The sequence below is a fragment of the Oryx dammah genome, unplaced genomic scaffold, assembly GCF_014754425.2.
Source record: "Oryx dammah isolate SB20612 unplaced genomic scaffold, SCBI_Odam_1.1 HiC_scaffold_26, whole genome shotgun sequence".
In the NCBI taxonomy this organism is placed as follows: domain Eukaryota; kingdom Metazoa; phylum Chordata; class Mammalia; order Artiodactyla; family Bovidae; genus Oryx; species Oryx dammah.
In genome coordinates, this window is record NW_024070210.1 from 76,152,532 (window position 1) to 76,173,647 (window position 21,116).

General features: G+C 51.3%; 2 protein-coding genes across 15 annotated transcripts; one reads left to right on the top strand and one right to left on the bottom strand.

The window, feature by feature from the left end:
* Positions 1-5,621: 5,621 nt before the first annotated feature.
* On the bottom strand, positions 5,622-14,632 carry NDRG2 (NDRG family member 2). 9 transcript variants are annotated; one of them, XM_040227101.1, is made up of 17 exons: positions 14,317-14,632; positions 12,625-12,691; positions 11,825-11,905; positions 11,444-11,485; positions 10,954-11,059; positions 10,618-10,738; positions 10,374-10,436; positions 9,444-9,504; positions 9,163-9,249; positions 8,926-8,982; positions 8,648-8,751; positions 8,138-8,182; positions 7,799-7,850; positions 7,362-7,409; positions 7,071-7,106; positions 6,866-6,917; positions 5,622-6,624 (listed from the first exon to the last, which is right to left on the bottom strand). In XM_040227101.1, the coding sequence occupies exons 3-17, from the start codon at positions 11,897-11,899 to the stop codon at positions 6,458-6,460; spliced, it is 1,116 nt and encodes a 371-aa protein (XP_040083035.1). In that variant the 5' UTR covers positions 11,900-11,905; positions 12,625-12,691; positions 14,317-14,632; the 3' UTR covers positions 5,622-6,457. The 9 variants fall into 9 exon arrangements, with proteins under 9 accessions (XP_040083035.1, XP_040083038.1, XP_040083034.1 ...); XM_040227104.1 differs by lacking the exon at positions 14,317-14,632 and adding an exon at positions 14,046-14,067; XM_040227100.1 differs by lacking the exon at positions 14,317-14,632 and adding an exon at positions 13,666-13,743.
* Positions 12,384-20,366, top strand: TPPP2 (tubulin polymerization promoting protein family member 2). Of its 6 annotated transcripts, none has more exons than XM_040227114.1 (5): positions 12,827-12,908; positions 16,096-16,180; positions 18,325-18,503; positions 18,741-18,894; positions 20,072-20,366. In XM_040227114.1, exons 2-5 carry the CDS (start codon positions 16,145-16,147, stop codon positions 20,258-20,260), a joined length of 558 nt encoding a protein of 185 aa, XP_040083048.1. In that variant the 5' UTR covers positions 12,827-12,908; positions 16,096-16,144; the 3' UTR covers positions 20,261-20,366. The 6 variants fall into 6 exon arrangements, with proteins under 6 accessions (XP_040083044.1, XP_040083048.1, XP_040083049.1 ...); XM_040227115.1 differs by lacking the exon at positions 12,827-12,908 and adding an exon at positions 13,895-14,101; XM_040227112.1 differs by lacking the exon at positions 12,827-12,908 and adding an exon at positions 15,011-15,952.
* The last annotated feature ends 750 nt before the right edge of the window (positions 20,367-21,116 follow it).

A 21,116-nucleotide genomic window follows, 5' to 3' on the forward strand; every position in this document is an offset into this window, starting at 1 on the left:
GGTCAGCCTTGTGAGGCACAGGTCCTAAAGAGCTCTGGAAGGGCAAATAGAAGACATTCCACCCAACATCGATTCTCTGCTGCCTTCGACTCCAGTGATCTTGCCAGGACTTTGGAAGGGACATGATTATATGGAAGTTAGCTATTTCTGGTACTGAGGATTTGTATGACTATAGAAAGGAGGCTTGAGGAGGAGTACATTAGACTCTAGGGCTCTCCATATGTTTCTGGGTCACTGATGCTATCAGCGTTTGACGACAATGAGCAGAGGCTGGAGATTTCAAGCGTGAGTGGGTCATGCATTTTTTTGCTTGCTCCCAACCCACGGGCTTTTAGATTTCCCTTCTCCTCCTCTGCTTTCAGCCATCCTTCCAAAGTCCATTTCCTTTTCCTTTCTCAAGATTCTTACCAACCAGGAACCATCTTTAGTTTGAACCATATTGTATCAAGAGCTGGAATAGAGCTAGGGAATGCCACATGGAGAGAACACTGTGATGAAGAAAAGGAACAATCTTGATCATTTTCAAAAGTTCTGAATTCCCAGCAAGGAGCCAGAAAAGGCTCTAAGGGAGCAGAAGATGAGTGTGATTTCTGAATGAGCTAGAAATGAGAAAGAATGGAATAAGAACCCTAGGACAGGAGGGAGAGCTGAGTAAACTGGGGCCTGGTGACTAGAAGCCAGATTCAGGAGTGAACCCTGATTCACACAGCCTTGAAAGATAGATTGTAACTGAAGAAAATTAGAGTCATGAGAGTTGAAATATAAAAATCAGTGGGAAGATATACAGGTTGGAAGAGTGAATAAGAGGAGAAACTAGTTGGAATAATCACAAGAGGATTTATACAAATAGTTTTCAAATCTTCTCAAGTTTTCTTTCTGTGTCTCTTCCTCAACCGTCTTCTCCACGCCATCTATTTTTTACATATTTAATCAGGAAAAAAAAATCTGAAACGAATGAAACCTCCAACTTCCTTCCCACTTTGAGCCAGTTTTCCATTTTTGTACCAATAAATGATTCTTTGGGAGAGTTCCCTGGTGATCTAGTGGTTACTTTCACTGCCAAAGCCCAGGTTCAATCCCTGCTCAGGGAACAGATTCCACAAGTCTCATGGAGTGGCCAAGAAATAAATTAATTACAAATTAAAAAAATAAATAATCCTTTGAAGTAATCCTTGGGAGCTCCCCACCTTTCCTTTGCTTATGAGCTAAGGGTTGGGTTTAGATATTGCTGTTGTATGAAAAAAAGGAGATGGGGAACAGCATACTGAACATTATTCAGTGAATACCTCAGAGCCAGGTGGGAGGCCAGTCAGAGAACAACACATGTGAACAAGATACACCCAGGAACAAAAACCAAAGCGCTCTGAACTAATTCTCATGAGGCAGTTCATGCCATTTCACCCCTCCCCTGAAGGACAGTTTTCCAATGTCTTGCCAAAGGAAACGGTCCCTTGCTCCTGGCTCTGGGTGATAGAGTAAGAAACAGCTAATTGGGGTGGGTTGGTAACATGAGTGTGCCAATCAGCCAGATACCCTCACATTTCCCCCCTGCCCCAGCCCCCAACCTGAGGAAGAAGCCCATGGTTACCAGCAAAGGTGAAGCAAAAAGGGGTACAGACAGGGGTGACACCCACCCCCACCCCCAGTCTGTGCAGATGCTTAAAAACAGTGGTCAATTGTGTCCTTTTTTATTTCAGTTTTGGTTGTGAGTTACTTTTTTTATATAACTTTATTTAAATAAATAATTAATGTTTAAATAAATAAAATTATATTTAAAAAGTAACAACAAAAACTGAAAAAAAGGAAATAATTGACAACTGGTGTCTTTAATAATCTCCACAGACTGGGAGTGGAGGTGGTAACTTTATTTATTTATTTGGCCTTCCCTGGTGGCTCAGATGGTAAAGAATCTGCCTGCAGTGCAAGAGGCCCAGGCGGGGTCGGGAAGATCCCCTGGAGAAGGAAATGGCAACCCACTCCAGTATCCTTGCCTAGGAAATCCCATGGACACAGGAGCCTGGAGGGCTGCAGTCTATGGGGTCGCAAAGAGTCGGACACAACTGAGCAGCTAACAAACAGATGTATTTGTTTGGCTGTGCAGGGTCTTCACTGCTGTGTGAAGGCTTTCTCTAACTCTCTGGCGAAGAGTGCAGGGGCGACCCTCTAGTTGCAGTGCATGGGGTTCTCATTGCAGTGGCTTCTCTTGTTGCGGAGCACAGGCTCTAGACTCGTGGGCTTCAGCAGCTGCAGCACAGAGGCTTATTAGTTGTGGCTCTCAGGCCCTAAACTCACTGGCTGCAAGAGTTGTGTGGTACGTGGGCTTCAGCGGTTTCACCTCCTGGGTTCTGCAGACTCAGTACTTGTGGCACACGAGCTTAGTTGCTTCACAGCAAGTAGGATCTTCCCAGACCAGGGATTGAACCCATGTTTCCCTGCATTGGCAGGCAGACTTTTATCCACTGTACCACCAGGAAAGTCCCTGAGTTACTTTCTTTAGATTCATGGAAAGTGAAAAAACAGGAAAGAAGCATTCAATTTTTGCTGTATATTTATCCAGTTGGAGGAAAATTCTAATGTTGGTGAGAAAAGAAGGTTATCTTGTGACTTACATTGCTCTGGGCACTGTTTACCCTGACCACACCACTGGCCTGTGGTCAGAATTGACTCACACTTTCCACTTTAGTCCTAAAATCTCTGTAGAAAGGTGGTGTCTCCCACTCTGGCTGTTCCCTGTTAGAGGAGTGCTCTCTAAAGCTTAACGTCTATCCTCCCGCTGCAGTTTCACTGCTTTGTGTGTTCCTTCAGAGAATCACCCTTTCATATGTCTTTAGTAGTTCCAGAATTTTTAAGGGCTCTCATCACTGTGTTCTAGTTTTAATCTCCTTCCCATGGTACCCTTGCTTAGCTGTCTTGGGCTTCAGTCCCTAAAGTCAGGGAAACATTCCTTGAGAACAAGAGGAAGAGAGAAACAAGAGTCCTAAGCCTGAAGCCACGACAAAAGAGCGGTAATTTGTGGTTTGACATCTATCAAGTCCCCTCACCTCTCCTCTAAGCTCTGATCTTGAGAATGGGCAAGAGCCACAGACCACTGCTGACCATGGTATCAGGCCTTCCCTCCAGAGCTACCACTAGAATCACAAAGAGCTATGGGAGACGCTTACTCCTTGGAAGAAAAGTTATGACCAACCTAGATAGCATATTCAAAAGCAGAGACATTACTTTGCCGACTAAGGTCTGTCTACTCAAGGCTATGGTTTTTCCAGTAGTCATGTATGGATGTGAGAGTTGGACTGTGAAGAAGGCTGAGCACCGAAGAATTGATGCTTTTGAACTGTGGTGTTGGAGAAGACTCTTGAGAGTCCCTTGGACTGCAAGGAGATCCAACCAGTCCATTCTGAAGGAGATCAGCCCTGGGATTTCTTTGGAAGGAATGATGCTAAAGCTGAAACTCCAGTACTTTGGCCACCTCATGGGAAGAGTTGACTCATTGGAAAAGACTCTGATGCTGGGAGGGATTGAGGGCAGGAGGAGAAGGGGACGACAGAGGATGAGATGGCTGCATGGCATCACTGACTCGATGGATGTGAGTCTGAGTGAACTCCGGGAGTTGGTGATGGACAGGGAGGCCTGGCGTGCTGCAATTCATGGAGTCACAAAGAGTCGGACACGACTGAGCGACTGAACTGAACTGAACTGAACTGACGGGAGACTTTGGAAGGGACCTGGGAGCTGAGGCAAGTTGGGAAGAACCATGCCAACCACAGGGGGGCACTGCATCCCCATGGGCTAGCCTGGAGTGTACAGGACCAACAAAGCAGAGAGGTCAGTCAAGGACAGCAAAGCCCCTCTCCCTTACTCCCAGCAGACGGCATCTCTCCCTCTACTTAATTCTTGGGTTTCCTAAAGATGCAGACACATCTGTAGGAGAGAGAGATACAGTCACCACCCATTCACACCCACCTCCATGGCAGATACACACTCTCTGATATATATACACAAATGTAATTTACTCCCTCTTCTGAAGAATACCCTGATAACAGTGTTATCTTTGTAGGTAAATGTACTGAGAAGACTGGCCTTCCCTTCCATAATGAACAACGGCAGGTATTGCTGGTCAAGGCTGTAAGTTCTCTGCCTTATCTGCATGTTTATCTAGGAGCTGGTTGGTCCAATATTCCAATTATGCTGTTTTGTTTCTTTAGCATGGCATTTAAGCCCTGCTTGCTGTCTACCCTGTGTGTGGTTGGTCAACACCCTCACCATCCATAGCCAGCTCTGTAACTTCTGTATTTCTGTGTGCATGCATGCATGCTAAGTCACTTCCATCACGTCCGACTCTTTGCAACCCAATGGACTGCAGCCTGCCAGGCTTCTCTGTCCATGGGATTCTCCAGGCAAGAATACTGGAGTGGGTTACCATTCCCTTCTCCAGAGTCTGTATCTCTGCTAGTCACCTAATACTTCCCCCTTCTGATCCTGGCCTACTGCATTTAAGATAGATTTCACCCTGTGTGAGACAGTGAGGAAATGCTCAAGATTCAAGCATACATTCCACATTCCACTCTGATGCCAATGTGTCAGCACCAGATCTCAAGCTACATTAGTCCTTAGCTCAGTTCCACTGAGGAAAGTGCAATTGCCTATGGCATTTCTATTATATGAAGTAATCTAACAAATGACCTTGTAACAATCCATCTACAGTCCTCTTGCCAGTAACACTATATGGTGCCGTCTCATTTTTACTTCTTGTGACCCAAGAGTATAACAATCAGCCTGCAACAGCCACAGACTACCAGAAGTCCTCTTGATCATTGTTCTTACTTGAAAAGCTTCTCAGAGAACCACACACATAGTCTAATTAACTCCCTGATTCACAGAAGAGGAGAAATTCCTGAGAGGAAGTCCTCTCTTTTGCTGTAACTGTCCTGAAGGAGTCTTCAGACTGGGATCAACCTCGCTAACAACTGCACGAGACCTGGTCTGACTGTATTGATCAATCGAAAATGAAATCTACAGAACCCTAGGGAGGATCCTGCCAGAAAATGAATCAAAAGATGTCCTTGGACACTTGTGTCAGTTTTCTATGCTTCCTTCTTTAAATCACGATGTTGGTGATGTCTCTAAAATCCTATGGCATTTCTCAGTGGGCCAGTCCACTGATAAGGAAGTCTAAGATGTGAGTCCCTCCTCTGGCCCCCAACTGGGATATCCTATCGATATCAAGGGCAATACCATGCTATTGGAGTAGGGACCAGTGACCATGAGGTCACATTTATAGTGTGTCTATGCTATACAGGGGCTTCCCTGGTGGCTTACACAGTAAAGAATCTGCCTACAATACAGGAGTCTGGGGTTCAATCCCTGTGTCAGGAAGATCCCCTGGAAGAGGGCATGGCAACCCACTCCAGTATCCTTGCCTGGAGAATTTCATAGACAGAGGAGCCTGGAGGGCTACACACAGTCCATGGGGTCCACAAACGGTTGGACACAACTGCGTGACTAACACTTTTGCTGTACAAGCCCTCTCCTGTGGTTCTGTCACCTTGAGAAGAGAAATGTAAGGGCTGAGCAGGGAACGGCAGAAAAGGGGCACGAGGCAGGTATATTCAGACTCAGAATAATGGAGCTCAGATTCCTCTACAGTTTATTGTTACAGCAGAAGTTGTGGGAGACAGGAGGGTACCCCCCACATATAACACACTGTGGTCAGAGCCCCAAGGCAGCCCTTCCCACCCCCATGCCAAGCCCCCAGCAGCCATGCCCAGCTTGGCTCCCCCCCCACCCCCCTCTAGACACACGCTGTCTAGATAGCTACCAAAGTTAGAGCAGCCAGCGGCCCCAGTCCCCTTCCTACTTACTGCCCAGCTCCAGCCCTTCCGTCACACTTGTTCACCGCCCACCACCTCCCATTCCAACTTCCATTTCCACACTGAACGTTTCTGGCATGTCCTGAGGACCACTAACCCACCAGCAGTTCTCCCCTGTCACACATTCATTTAGGCCCACACCCTTCAGAGGCATGAAGGATTAATGCGACACCGTGTCAGCTTTGGTGAGAGGAGCCCCAGCCCGGAGCCCCTTACCCTTGCAATCTGGGATAAGGAGGGAGAGTCTGGGGGAGTCACCACAGACAGCTTCTACAACCTCTTGTCCCTTAGCTACAGACACCCAGATTAGGGAGCAGGGATGCATGCCTTCTCCGCCTTAACACCAAGATGAAGGAGAGGGATCATTTAGGGGTCTGGGTCCCTAAGAGATATTAGGACATCTCTCCCAGGAGCTGAGGGAAATCACAGGTTAGAGGTCAAGGTTAGGGTAGCAATCAAAGATCAAGGTCATCTCCCCACATGATCTGCCCAGCTTCCTGTGCTCACTTGGGCCCAGTGCCCTGTGCGCCCCCCAGGTTAGTACTGGGGGAGGTGAGGGCTGGGTCCCATACCCGGGCAACAAGGGTCGCTCAACAGGAGACCTCCATGGTGTGCCCCGGGGGCCCTGAAGAGAGAGTCCCAGACTCGCTGCTCTGGGACAGGGTGCGAGAGCGGGACCGGTTGCCATCAATGGATGCTGCGCTGGTCAGGGAGGCCGTGCGAGACCGGGACAGGCGAGTCATGCAGGATGAGGCCACTGCAGAGACAGAAGGGAAAGCCAGCAGTCAGAGCGGAGGCGGCGAGAGAAGCAGGCAACTCAGAGTGGGGTGCTTGGTGGAGACGAGAGTTACAAATGGGGCCAGGGGCCAAGGAACTTGATTTGACAGACAGTGGTAAATCCAAGAATTAGCCTGAAGTGGTTCCTGCCCACCGTGGCCCTCCCTCCTCCTATGCCACAACCTCTTGTCTTCATGACAGCCTCTGACCCCCATACTCACTATAGCCCATGCCCTGCAGGAAGTACTTGAAGGCCTCGGTCAGCTTGCCTGGCTGTGAAAATAAAATGAGGAAAGGGAGACAGCAAAGTGAGGTTAGAAACTGAGCTGGAGCCCACAGCCATGGCAGGTTGGAGATGGGGTATGTAGCGAAGGGTATAGCTCAGGGCCACTAATATCCCACCCCACGAATGGCAGGGGCGCTCACCTGAGTCAGCTGGGGCTGCCCCCCAGAGTCAGCCATCTGTTCAGGAGAGAGTCATCCAGAAAAAGTGATAAACGTATAAACCAATGAGCCATGCCGAGAGGTACAAGAGGGCTCTCTTCCCTAGGCTTCCCACTCCAGGCCGATGGGGTGTTTTCTGTTTCTTTTACTCCACCCACCCACTTGCTCCCATGTAGGGGCCTGGAAGCCAGCCTAGCAGCTGAATCTGGAGAAGATCTATGGCTCTGGACCAGGGGCCAAGAGTCAGGCTGAATGTGGAATAAGGTTACTGACCTTGAGGAAAGAAGTCTGGGTGGGGTCCAGTTTTGAGTTACATTCCACCTGGAGTAGGGAGGAGGTTGAATGAATGAAGTCACACTCCCAGTGGCCCCTCCCAACCAAAGGACCCAGGGGCCCAGATCCAACTCTTTTTTTTTTTTTTTTTTTTTAATTTTATTTTGCCCATACCCACAACATATGGAATCTTAGTTCCCCGACTAGGGATCAAACCCATGCCCCCCGCATTGGGAGCATGCAGTTTTAACCACTGGAGCACCAGAAGAGTCCTCCAAGTTCCTTTCTTATCAAGCCTCTGCCCATTTCCTTCTTGTAAGGAATCAACCTCTTATGCCCCAAAGTTACTTTCCCCGTCCCCAAACAGAGCTTGCTTCTTGGCAAGCTAGCCCTCTGACTGCCACCCTCCTTCACCCGCCCCAAGACTCCGTACTGACCACTGCATCTTCGTGGGGTGCTTGGTCTCCTACCACCAGCATCACAGGGCACCTAGAGGCACAGTGTTGGGGAGCAGGTGGTGAGCCCCCGGCACTCCCTCCTCCGCCTCCTCCCAGAAGAGCAGTTGGCTCCAAAGAGAAAACAACCTTCTGAACCCCGCTGACCCCACCAACAGAGTTCAAAGGGGTAATACCTAGAGGGTGGTGGTTTGCTAAACAGGATAGGGGAGGAGGTGACAAGAAAATTCCCTGGCAAAAGACTCTCCTTCTAAAGGATGTAAGCATCTAGTAGGGGAAGATCCAGGGAGAGAGGGAAAGCTTTATCCCTTAAAGTCTTACTTGAGGGTGGTATCACCTCCACGCACAAAGTTCAGGTCTCGGCGACTAAAGAGGGTTTAAAAGAAGAGTAGAAACTTTAGGCAAGCAGTGGTACCCACACATATGTAAGCCAGCTTCCCCATGAGGAAGCAATCTTCCTCCCCTAAATTAGAGTTGAATATTGGTGAGTACAAGTGAGAACCGAAGGAGAAGGAGGCAAACAAGCCTCAAGCATGAGCCCTATGGTCACTTGTGCCCAAGGTCCCTGGTCAGAGGGCACTGAAGGGGATGAAGGGCACGAGGACCAGAGATCATCTTACTTCAGAGAATCCAAAAGTCTAAGGAAGTAACAAGAGAGAGGGGGCCGGCTTCTCACAATTCTTCCCTCCACAACCCCCATCTGTCCTGCAGCTGCCCCCTGCTGCCCAACAATCCGCCCACCTCGAACAGCCTGCTTCCCCTCCCCTTGGCCCTCTGCGCCGCCCATGACCCCCATTCCCACTTCTACAATTCTCTACCATGCCCACTTACTTGTTGTAGCTGTTCCAGTACAGTTCAATGTTATCCAGGTTGGGAGCATGTGCAATGATATTTCTATACTTTTGTATCAACTCAGAATTTCCGGACAGCTCTTCCTGAAGGAAAATAGAGGGAGAAGAAATAGGGCTGGGAAGAGAACTCAAAAACAGTTGCGAGAGGCAAAGAGGCAAACGTTCTTTCCTCCCCAAATCAGTCCCAAGTAAGGAAATCACCCCACACATTCCGGTCCCTGTTGATTCCCTCTACTTCCATCTTCCACAACCATTTACCTGGCTGAAAAGATGTCCAAGGATCATCTCCGAAATGGAAGAGGTGAGGCCTGTTAGCTATGAGGACAGGGCAGGTGAGACAGCTCAGGACATTATGAGGAGTAGAGACCCAAGTTTCTTTCCTGCTCCTTCCCCCATCCCTGAAGCTCACAGGCCAGCCAGTTATGTTGTTAGAGCCTAAATGGACCCACACAAGGGGAAGCCCCCCAAGATCTCAGTGCACAGGCCCCTCCAAACCTTGTGGGCTGCCCAATCCATCCAGCCTTTGGCATTGGGATCAATGTTGATGAGGACAAGACCCTCGACGGTATCAGGGTGGGTAAGCTGAGGGGCAGCAGAGGGAAGTCAGAGGCAGGCATGACTTATCCCCTCCCCACTGAGCTCTGCCCACCCCAGGCTCCATGGGGTCTGCTTCCCACCCTCGTACTCACAGCCTCCCCCCAAGCACACACTAGTAAACACTGCCTGGGCCTTGGACCCGCCTTTTGCTTATCTGGTTTATTTTTTTAACTTCTTACAGCATATCGCGACAGGACGTAGGCCCCAGCTCCAACACCAATTCCAATTATTGTGGAGAAACTGTGAAAGGTAAATGTAGGTCTAATGGGTCCAGGTATCCAAAACTTTGACTCTCCAAACTCCTCACCCTCCTTCCTAAGGCCATGGGCACAAAGGACAGAAAGGGACCTTCCTTTGGGGGGATGCTGAAAAAGAAGGTGCTAAGGAGCTAAAAAATGGACACTAGTCTTTTCCCAGCTCTCTCGGAGAGAGTGAGTGTCTTGAAAAGAAACACCCACACGCCAACCAACTAGACACTGTTTCCTATGTAGCTCTTTGTCCAGTCTCAACTTTCAGGAGCCAGTTCAACTAGTTCTGTCTTAGTTCCTGGTTCCTCTAGAGGAACTGGGAAGGGGGGAACTTAAAGCAAGATATTAAAAAAAGATACAAGTTTGGTGAACAACAGGAAGTATCAGGAGAAAGAGCCCAAGAGGTGAACCACAGCTGCCCAGGGCCCTGATGCCCAGGAAAAGCCAAGTCAAGGACAGAGCCCAGGCGTCATCAGCACTAAGTATGCCCCGAAGAGGCCACACCTGGCTTTCTTTTCCTTCTCTCACCCCCTCTGCCTCTGGAGGAGGCACAGGGAGTGGGAGGGAAAGACAGGCTTGTCTGGTTCCTCAGGGACCATGTCGCCCCCTCCTCTTCTTCTCCAGCTTCCAGATCAGAGAAGACCCTCCTCAGCCTGAGGCAGGGCCAGGCACACAGCTCCCTTTTCTTCTCCTCCTCCCTTAGAGCTACTCTGCTGACTCAAGTCAGCTTTCCAAAGCCACCCACTTCCTCTCAACTGGAATAGACAATATCTAGTCCAGACAGAACTCGCTCAGGAGTTCCAAGGGCCACCTTGTGCTGGAAAGAGAACTCTGGCTCGGAGGGGTCCCCAGGCCTCTCACTTTAAGTACTGCAGGATGCAAGGGATCATGTCCGCAAGCTGGTCCAGAGATGGGTACTGATACCTGGGGAAGAAAAGAAGGTTAAGGAAAACACCAACCTGCCCCCATGGCCCCCGCCTCCGTGTGCTACTCATTCTCTCCCAGGGTCACCATTTGCCCTCCCCTTCCTCCTCCCTGATCCAATCTACTCCATACCTGCCATGTGCCTCACAGCCTGATGAGGAGGGAAGGAGCTAATTCTCACCCCAAAGGGAACACGGGAGCCCCCTCTTCCATGCCAGGGGCATCCACATGAACCCGCACGAAGTTCTGAATGATTTCCTGCATATCCGCAAATTGAAACAGCGGCTGGAAGCAGGATTTATCTAAAGAGAATCCCCATCACCCCAACAGTAGAGTCAGATGGGGAAAATGTCCCCAGGTCAGAATCCACCCTTTTTCTTTCATGCCACATTCAGACTAGGAGAGAACTTCCCCTTTGACATGCCACATGGCTCCCTTCCCATACTGGCCCTTCCCCTCCCCCTGCCCCTCCAGCCTCTTCCCAGAAAGAAATGGGAGAGGAAGTAAAGGTCCTTACAGTTGAGTCCCACATCATGGTAGGTGAGTATCGCTGGCCGTTTGGGTTTGGGGGTGCCATAGACAGTAAAAGTGACAGAGCCATAAGGTGTCTCCACAGAGTGAGTCTGCAGGGAAACAGGTCACCATCAGGCAGGAGTTAGGCTGAGAGGAAAAGAGGCACGAGAGGAACCTCCATAACAGTTGGGGGGTTGAAGGGGTAGGGGCAAAGAGAGGAAACTGGAGCCAAAAAGTAGAAGCAGGATCAGCAAGAATTTAGGTACAAACGACACTGGAAGATGATTTAGGGGGTAGGAAAGAATAATGAAAGATCAAAGAGCATCAGGGAACTCTGAGAAAAGAGGGAGGAGAAAGGAGGAAAGCAGGGAGATGGGGACAAGAAAGGGCTGGAATAGAAGGAGTAGAAGCAAAGAGAAGAAAACCAGGCAGGGCCCCTCCTTCCTGGGGCGAGAAGAGCCTCTCCTCCCACCCGGGCTGCCCCAAGCTGTTACCTGTCCCTGGTCCAGGAGGATTCGGGCAGCTAACTCAGCCTCCTGGAGAGATACACACAGACAGATACACACAGAAACACACAGTAGAGTCACAGAGAGAGACAGACACAGATAAAAGGAAGACAGGTAAAGGGGCCAACGGCGACCAATGACAGAAAGAGATTGACGAAAAAGAGACATGGAGAGGATGAAGGTTAGCATAGTGACAGGAAAGAAGCCTGGACTCTCAGTTGTGGTGTTTGGGGAGAGAGAACATGGGGAGACGTGGAGAGCATAGGGGGGTGTGAGTGACAATGAGATCATGAGTCCGGGAAGGGAAGAAGTGAGGGCTATGCTTGGAGGTCTGGGATTCCGGCCTGGGAGTCAGGGGTCTCTGATAACCTTGGCCACCTCTGGTGTCTGCCCTGGCAACAGCGGCTTCTCCTCCGTGATCTGCACTTCCCGCAGCTCTGCCATGGTGACCTGGCAGGGTGAGGAAACACAGAGACTGAGGAGGCTGCCCCCACACTGCACGCCTCCCCCAACCCCTGGCTTCCTCTCTCAACACTGGACAGTGCTGGGTGCGGAGGGCCCCAGGAGCTGAAGACTACTCCAGGACACAGAGAGAGGTGGTCCGGCACGCCTGGCTGCAGGGCCAGGCGGCTGGGAAAGAGGGCTTGGGGAAGAGGACTCAGGACACCACTTCCTTTCAGCCAGGCCATCCCAATACCCCTCAACACCGACACCTCCGTACCCCCTCCCCTATCCTGGATGGAAATATCAGGGTGGGGCAGCAGGGCAGCTTGGGTTTCCCAGGCTATATTTAGGGGCCACCCCACACTCCTAGTTAGGTAGGGGGTGAAACTCGTGGATCAGTGACTGGGTGCTCTAAAGATACCAAGGGATGGGTATTGAGAGTTCACCACTGACTGTGTGACCTTCGACTAAAGCGCCAAGGTCAGCAGCGCAAAGAGAAAGGGGCTAAAAATGACCTGAGTAACATGACCAAGAGGGGGAGGGGGAAACCAGAAAAGAAGGACAAGGGACATCTGTGTCCAACAGACCCAATGCCTCCCTTCCTCCCAAGACTCCTGACTTTGAATAAAGTAGCATGTATTCAACCTTTGGGGCTGGTGAGGAGCAGAGCACCTGTGCAGACCAGCAGAGTCAAGGGCCAGCAGCCTGGAGGTGGGGTCACTTACTTGGCTCCTATTGGCTGGATGAAGTAGGGTTAGGGGTCAGGGTTCTCACTCCTCCTGGCTCTGGGGTCTGAGAAAACAAGGCAATGAGGTGAATGACATGGGAGACAGATCCTGGGTCTTTTAGAGACAGAAAACCTAAGCCAAGACCTGGACTATCTGGGTCACCAATCCCTGCCAGGTCACTAACCCTTCCAATCTGTACCCACGAGTCCAGTGAACAAGTCTTCTCCAGGCTTCAGCTAGAATCAATACAGGCTGGAGGGGTCTGCCAGGCAACACAGCAGGTATCAGTTCAGGCTGCGGGAAGGGGGGCGGGGGGCCGGGGGCGGGGCGGGGCGGGGAGAGAAGGAAGTGCTGATGTGGAGGAAAGAGCGCGTCTTGTGTCAGAACCTCTGGATTCTACCCCAGGCTCTGCTGCTCCCACTGTGACCTTGGCTCCGTCTGTCACCACTTTTGCGCTCAATTTATTTGCAAATTAAAGTGGGGACTAAGGGATCCCCAAGATTTTTGACAGCTCTCGAGTGAGATGGGGTGGCAGAGCACGACCGTTTCTTCCACCATTAAAAAAAAATTTTTTTTTTAAGCCTCGTGCTTTCGCTTCTCTCCTCCACCCAGTCTCGGAGCGGGTCCCGAAAGTGGAGAAGGAGTGTGTGGGGGGCGTTTCCACATTCTCTCCGCAGCGTGCCCCGACGACCCGCAAGGGCAGAGAGCCAGCTGGGAAGGGATGGGGAGGACAGATGGGACTGACTGGGCCCAGCCTCCGGAACCTGTCCCTCCGAGTCCCCTCGCTGCTATCCGCGTGGAGACTGACAATTCGCACGGCTGGCGCGGAGAGCCCTGAACCCCGGACTCAACTTCGTGCACGCCCCAAACACGCCCTGCAGCCCGCGGAGCCTCCGTCTCTGTGCGCCGCGGCCTCGCGGCCCTGCGGGCCGGCTCCTGCCCACGAGCTCCTGCTCCGAGGGGTTGGGATCCAAGCGCCTCCCGGTACACCCCGGTGCCAGCCTGGCCCCGCGGCCCCACTCCCGCCCTTCCCCCTACCTGCTGCCGCCGCGGCCGCTTCCACCTTCACTTGCCTTTGACTCCCCGGCCCGCCCCGGCTTGGGCTCCCCGCAGACCCGCCCCCGGCCCGCCCCGGCCCGCCCACGGGCCGCCAGCTCCCCGCAGATCCGCCCCAGACCCCTGGTAAACACGCCCCCCTTCACCCCGCCCGGAGCCTCGCACAGCTCCGCGAGAGGCAGCGCTGGGGGCCCGAGGGGAACTCTAAAGAAAGCCAACTGCTGGGTGCTTCCAGGCTCCGGCCCGCGCTACCCACAACATTCACCACCACCCCCCGCCCCCGGCAACCGGGCGGCTGTGGGCGTGGGGGATCCCTTAGTCCCGTGGGGGATCCCCACGCCCGCTCTCAGCACCGCCCCCACCCGTGATCTGGCCCTGCCTGTAGCACTCAGGCTCCTTCCTGCGCCCCGACTCCAAGGTGGGAACGGGTAAAAGGGAGACGAAGCCAGGGTGCTGGCACCCCACGATTTTGACTCCACCCGCCCGGAAACAGAGGGCTAGGCTAAAGAAGGACCGCTGCTGAGGAGGCGAGGGTCTCGACCGCGGACAGGGGAGGTGTGCCTGCACCGACTAGGGGGTGGGGGCGTCGAGGGCGCGGGAGTTACAATTTCGGGGCGCCCAGGGTCCTGGTACCTCCTCTCTCTGCAGTGTCCCGGCGACTGCTCTCTGGGTTGCTCCCTGAGAAGTTGGAAAACAAGGCGGGGAGGGGGGGGGTGTGCGGGGGGCCGCTATAAATAGAGGGAGATCGCGGGAGGGGGGGAGAGGATGGCCAACGGAGACTCCCGGGTCAAGGCCCCAAGGAGGGGCGGAGGAGGGGCCAGGACCCCCAGGGGTGCTGACTCTTGGGTAAACAGGCACAGGGGTGGAGTTAACTCTGTGGAAGTGGGGTGGGGGTTTAGGGAGGACGCAGTGTCCCGGGCTGGGACCCAAGAGACCCTGTGGCTTCGGTGCTAACCCCTTCTTTCCTGGCCCAGAGAAGGAGGCCCGCTGGGCCCAGCCCAGGCAATGGTTTCTCAGGGGCTGCTGCGTCTCTCAGGGCCTGGGTGGGTGTGACGGCCTGGATCCCTCACTCACCCTGCTCTCTCCCCACCTATGTGCCTCACCTCCCTGTGCCCCTCGGGGAAAAGTCACCCAGAATGGGATAGTTATGAGGCTAAAGGGATTCAAAGTTGTCTCACACAAAAGGACACAGACTGGATTTCTCCCCACCTGCGCCCTTTCCAGGCTCCCTTCCCCCAGAGGTCCCCACCCTATCCTCCTTCAGCCGGGTTCCTGAGTTGCCATTTCGGGGGCTGGGCGCCAGGCCAGTTGGGAACAATGGCCAATGGAACTGGAGCTGCCAACTGCAACACCAGCTCAGACTGCCCCCCCAAGACCCCTAAATTGCCTTCCCCCTCCTGCCTGGGAACCACCCCCCACAACCACCCTCACCACCCCCTCCCATCCAAGGAACATCAATGCCCCTTTCATCCCCACTTGGCAGGGTCTATTGGAAAGGAGGGGCCAAGAGGGAGGAGGTGACCCAGAGTAGATCCCGACTAATCAAATCCAGCTTTTAACAACCCCAAACCTAAAGGATTCCCTCTAGACCCCCCAATTTGGGGCACCTAAGTTTTCCTCCATTCCCTTCCCCACTCCCTTTATAACCATTTACCCAGAAACTGACACAGAAGCTGGGCACCCCTGGCTCCTTGCCTAGTCCCCTCTCCCCTCTGGACGCCAGTTTAACACTCTGCTGGACAAGGAAAAGCCTGCTGGAATTGGGACCGTAGATAAAAATGCATAGGACAGAAGAGAGCTCTCCCAGCCCAGCTGGAACTGGGGGAGAAAAGAGAGCCTACAGTGAGAAACTGCTGCCTCCTCTGATGTATCTAAAGTAGGTCTTACTTGGAGTGGGGGAGGGAAGGACCTGGAGGTTCCAGCATCTAAATTCGTCTCTGGGTCAGGATGACTCAGGGGGAACCTGATAAGGGGCCTACGCAGGGGCGTAGAGCAGGCAGGAGTCAGGAAATTTCCACTGGTATCTGTTTGCTTCCTAGGCTAGGGGTCTCAACCTGCCACAGGCAGTAAGAGGCTGCTTCTGCTCTAAGATGGGGTCCCTCCTTATCAGGGCAGGTCTCAGCCTGGTCCAGTGTCAGTGGCCCAACAAGAACATTTTCCCTAACTTCCTTCTCTTGAGCCAAGAAGCAGCTTCAAACTATACCTTCCAGTTGGTAACAAGAAGGACCTGCTCTGCGCAAGCCACTGTATAGATGGAATTCAAAGAAGTGTGAGTCTAGTCATACCTCTCTAGAGCTTAGGATCCAGTAGTTGAGAGAAGATACAAAGATAGAAAACGTTCAGAATGATGTAATATAAGATTAATTATTTACACAATAAGCCCTATAGTAAGAGTTTCCCATCCTTTTCAAGTGGGAGATCAGAGACTTCTATTCCCAAATGATGATTTTAGAATCCCCTGATGGAGACCAACTGTGAATTCAGTAAATACTTTCAGGTAAGTTTGTTCAGTCTTCTGATAATTGTAACATCTATGCATGTATGCACCTACATGTGCAAAGTTTATTATTTACTCAATGACCAGTCTTCTGTGTATGTGTATATATATATATATATATATATATATATATATATATATATATGTTCCACAGGCCCTCAATAACTCAGAAACTCTTGCCCAAAGAGGCTGCAGCCCACAGGCTAAGAACCATTATCTTAGTATAATTCAGAGAAGGAAAGGGTTTTGTTCTTAGGGTAAAGCATCCTATGAGAAGTACAGTACAGTACTTGCATGAGAAGGAGGGGCATTCTATCAAGGCAGAGAGACCATAAGGGAAAGTTTAGGGACAGAAATACACAAGTTACTTTGATGAACTCCATAGTAGCTACTGTGTGGAAGGTAATTCCCACATAGTACCCCCCCCAAATACTATAAGATAAATATTATTGTCCTCACTGTACAGATGAAGAAATTAAAGCTCAGAGGTGTTTAGTCTCTTGCTCAAGGCCACTCACTAGTAAATGATTTATCTAGGACTTAAATCCCTGGATTCAATCCTCTCCAAAGTTATTCTGTCTCTACCAGGCTTCAGGTAGCCTCTGCAGCATAGAGTGATTAGGTCATTATGGCCACAAATACTGATGAAACGTGACATCTGGTAAGGTGAATTGGAGCCAAGTGTGAAGGTAATGAATTGAATGACAGGTAAAAAGGGTGGACTCTTCAAAAAATTTTGAAGATCCAGAGTGTTCTTGATCAGGAGCAATGGATAAGTAATTGTTTTGTGAAAATAATCTGATTGGGAGCAGAGGGTTAAGAAGAGATGGGTTGTGGAGTGGTTGAGGCTAAGGCATTTGACTTAGGAAAGAGGTCATTTAGAAGCCAGAATAATCAACTAGATATGAGATGACAGGGACTTGAATAAAGAGTGGGAGTAATAGGAATGGAAAGGAAGGAGTGGATTTATAAGACAAGGGAAATTATAGAAATTGGTGACTGATTAGATGGGATGGGGAGGGAAGTCACCAACCTAGTGGCTCTATTTTAGGAGCCATGAAGTTCATTCCTCTAAATGGTTTCCAGCCAGAGAAAAGGCCAAAGAGAAACTCCTTCTAAAAGAAGAAACAACACATGTAGTAAAAACTGAATAAAATTACAGCATTACTTTAAAAAGAGCAGGCAGGGCATTCCTTAGTGGTCCAGTAGTTACTCAGAGCCTTCACTGCTGAGGGCCCAGGTTCAATCCCTAGTCGGTGAACTAAGATTCCAGAAGACATATGGCATGGGGAAAAAAAAAATATCCCTGACCTGCATAGAAAATTAAAATTATCTGGAAGATTTTGAGAGTCTGAGGCTCACCCTCACCCTAACCCAGCCAGCTGTGTGACCCTCCAAGGCCCATGCTCTTTCCATGTGGGGCCCAAACTGGAAGCCATTTCAAGTTCCTGTTGAGCCTGGTCTGCCAAAGCCAGTGGGATTCTCCATGTGGGTCATTAACCCGGCCAGGAGACAAAGAAAGGACAGTGCTGGACTGATGTCAACCTCTTTCCCTTAAATCCTTCCCTGAGCTTTCCTCAACTTTTGTTGAGGGGCAGAGCATAAGACAGTTTAACTAGGACCAGAGGACTGGTTCAAGCAGGGCTGAGCCAGTGAGGGAAACTTGGTCACCAACATGTTCAATGCAGCATGCAAGGTAGGGACCTAAGACCCCTCCCCCAAGATTAGAGCTGTAACAGGGGCTGAAAATGATGTCACATAAACACTGCTGAGGTCACAAAAACTTCCCTGTCCTCCCCTGTCTCCCCTCCCCACTGCCCCCACCCCCCACCCCCAGCTCCTCAGCCAGCCGGCTCCCACAGATCTGCACACACTTACCTACAGAGGCTGGTTAGAGTCAGACACCATCCGGGCACTCTCAGGTACACAGAAGTGGTGGGGAAGTGGTTGGCAGTGGCGATTATTCAGTGTGTAGGATCCACACTAGTATCCCTCGTACGAGAACAGTAGGTCGGACGGGTGTGTTTGCTCCTGTTGCTGACGCTGATTTTACTGTAACCTTCATCATTCTTGCTCTTCAGTCCTCCCCTCCCCTCCTCCCTCACCCCCAAGCCTCCCCCCTTACTGTCCTCCCCCACCTCCAGTTGACCATGGCATCAGAAGCAGAAAGAACGTTCCAGCGGTTTGCTGTGTTTGGAGAATCCTCAAGCAGTGGCACTGAAATGAACAACAAGAACTTCTCCAAGCTGTGCAAAGACTGTGGCGTCATGGATGGCAAGACGGTCACCTCCACTGACGTGGACATCGTTTTCAGCAAAGTCAAGTAAGGGACCAAGGACAGGAGTGGGAGTGACGAGTAGAACAAGCAAGGTCGTGGGATGTGGCAGGGTTTCTGCAGTAGAGCGGGTCTCCTGAGCGCCCACTGGGTGCCTGGCTCTGCTAGTCCCTGACCTCAAGACATTCAGTGTGTAGAGGCCCTGTCCGAGTAAGAGGAGGGCTGGACCTTGGAAAGTGATGATTTCATGTTCCCCAGTTCCTGGATTTCTGTCTTACTGACCAGGGCCAAGAATGCCCGAACCATCACATTCCAGCAGTTCCAGGAAGCAATGAAGGAACTGGGCCAGAAGCGATTCAAGGGGAAAAGCCCGGATGAAGCCCTGGAGAACATTTATAAGCTCATGGAGGGCAAGGACCCAGCTACCACTGGTGTTACTGTGAGTGACAGACTTCATTCCTAACCCTGACGCTGCTTCCTGAGTCCCTGCTCTCATCTCCCCTCCTCTGCACCGATGTCCCCAACCCTTTTCAATAGCAGCAGGGAGACGGGCACTGTTGGTACTGAAACAGACTAATTTAGAGATCATCGAGTCATTTCAGAAGTGAGGAAACTGTGAGAAGGAGTGACTTAGCCAAGGTCCACAGCGATTTTATTCATTTACTTATTTTTCTTTTCACACCTATTTTAATAGTGAAACTTAGACTCATTCCCAAGTATCCAGGATCTGGGCCAGGCCACCAGGGCCAGGTGGCTTTGGGGGGACACTGAGCACAGAGCACGTGGTACCTGCTCCCTACCCTCTTCGCACTCTTCAGTTGGGTTCAGTCGCTCAGTCGTGTCCAACTCTTTGCAACCCTGTGAATCACAGCACGCCAGGCCTCCCTGTCCATCACCAACTCCCAGAGTTCATTCAAACTCATGTCCATCGAGTTGGTTATGTAAGGTCTAATATCCGACTTCTTGCCTTGCACCCACCTTTCTGTTCCCTATTTATCCCCTCTCTACTAAAATCTCTTTCTACTGTGGGTTTCACATAGGGCCTTCCCAGCAGCACAGAGGGGCTTCCCTGATGGCTCAGATGGTAAAGAATTTGCTTGCAGTGCTAGAGACCTGGGTTCGATCCCTGGGTTGGAAAGATCCCATAGAGGAGGGCATGGCAACCCACTCCAGTATTCTTGCCTGGAGAATCCCCATGGACAGAGGAGCCTAGAGGGCTACAGTCCGTGGGGTCACAAAGAGCTGGATAAGCCTGAGCGACTAAGCACAGCACAGCAGAACAGAACTTGTGTTTTAGGTCTGGGGTTGAAGTCCTCTTGCGGCAGCCTAGTCAAAATAGCTTCTCTGGAAGCAGAAAAGTCCACACACACACCTCCCTACTCATTCCCATGCCCTGGATTCCTTTCTCACGAGTGGATGGCTCTTATCACAGTTCCTCCTCTCATCTGCACCTGAGCCCTAAGCAGGCAGCACCATGCCAGGGGTTGAACATGAGCTCGGACAACTAATAAAACTACTCGAAGGCCATCGCTAGAGAAGGGCTGTGACAGTGGAAGGGAAGGAAGGGAGCAGGCTCAGGCCCCTCACACTCAGGCCCCTCACCCTCTGGCCCACAGAAAGCGACAACAGTGGGCGGGGTGAGCCGGCTGACGGACACCAGCAAGTACACTGGCACCCACAAGGAGCGCTTTGACGAGAGTGGCAAGGGGAAAGGCATCGCGGGACGGGAAGACGTGACTGACAACTCAGGCTACGTGAGTGGCTACAAGGGTGCTGGCACGTATGATAAGAAGGGCAACAACTAGGGAGTAGCCTCATTTTCGCCTGTTGGCCCTTGACCCTGCATCTTGAACACCAGGGAGCTGGCGGTTGGGGGTGGCGGACAATAAACATCTGTGTGTGCAGCAAGCAGTTCACGAGCTCTGTCTTCCACTCGCGGAAGGATGAGGGACCCTTGGTGCAGAAACAGAGAGAAGAGCCAAGAAACCCAAGGGTAGGACTTTCCAGAAGCACCGTCCTTCATTCTACTTGGCCTCCTCATCACTGGGTAGCATCCCCCTCAACAGCTGCTTCTAAGAACATGGCTGAGGAATATATTTGGAGATAAGAGATAAACTAGCTGTGGAGGCAAAAGTATTTGCTAGTTGTGCTCACACATTACCAGTATCCATCCCCCCGCAGCATCCCAAAGGGGAGTAGCAATTCCCAAGTGGACATAGTACGGCCCGAATACTAGCAATGAGACCGTTCCCTGTCCCTCCACCTTCCTCGTCTGTTGCAGTCCATGTTTTGTTGAGGAAGAAATAGACACCAGGGATCTGGTGGCCAAGGATCAAGGATCTGCTTAGCCTAACTCCTATTATGAGCTTATTCTAGAGCTAAGGGTTTCCCCGGTGGCTCAAGAATGTGCCTGCAATGCAGAAGATGTGCAGGAGACATGAGTTCTATCCCTGGGTCAGGAAGATCCCCTGGAGTAGGAAATGACAACCCACTCCGATATACTTGCCTGGAAAATTCCATAGACAGAGGAGCCTGGTGGGCTACAGTCCATGGGGTCGCAAGAGTCAGATACGACTGAGCACACAACACAACAAGGGTAAGGAGACTTCATTTTCAACCCAGTCCAGAGCTGAGTTTTACCCCACCCACCTCCATCATGGT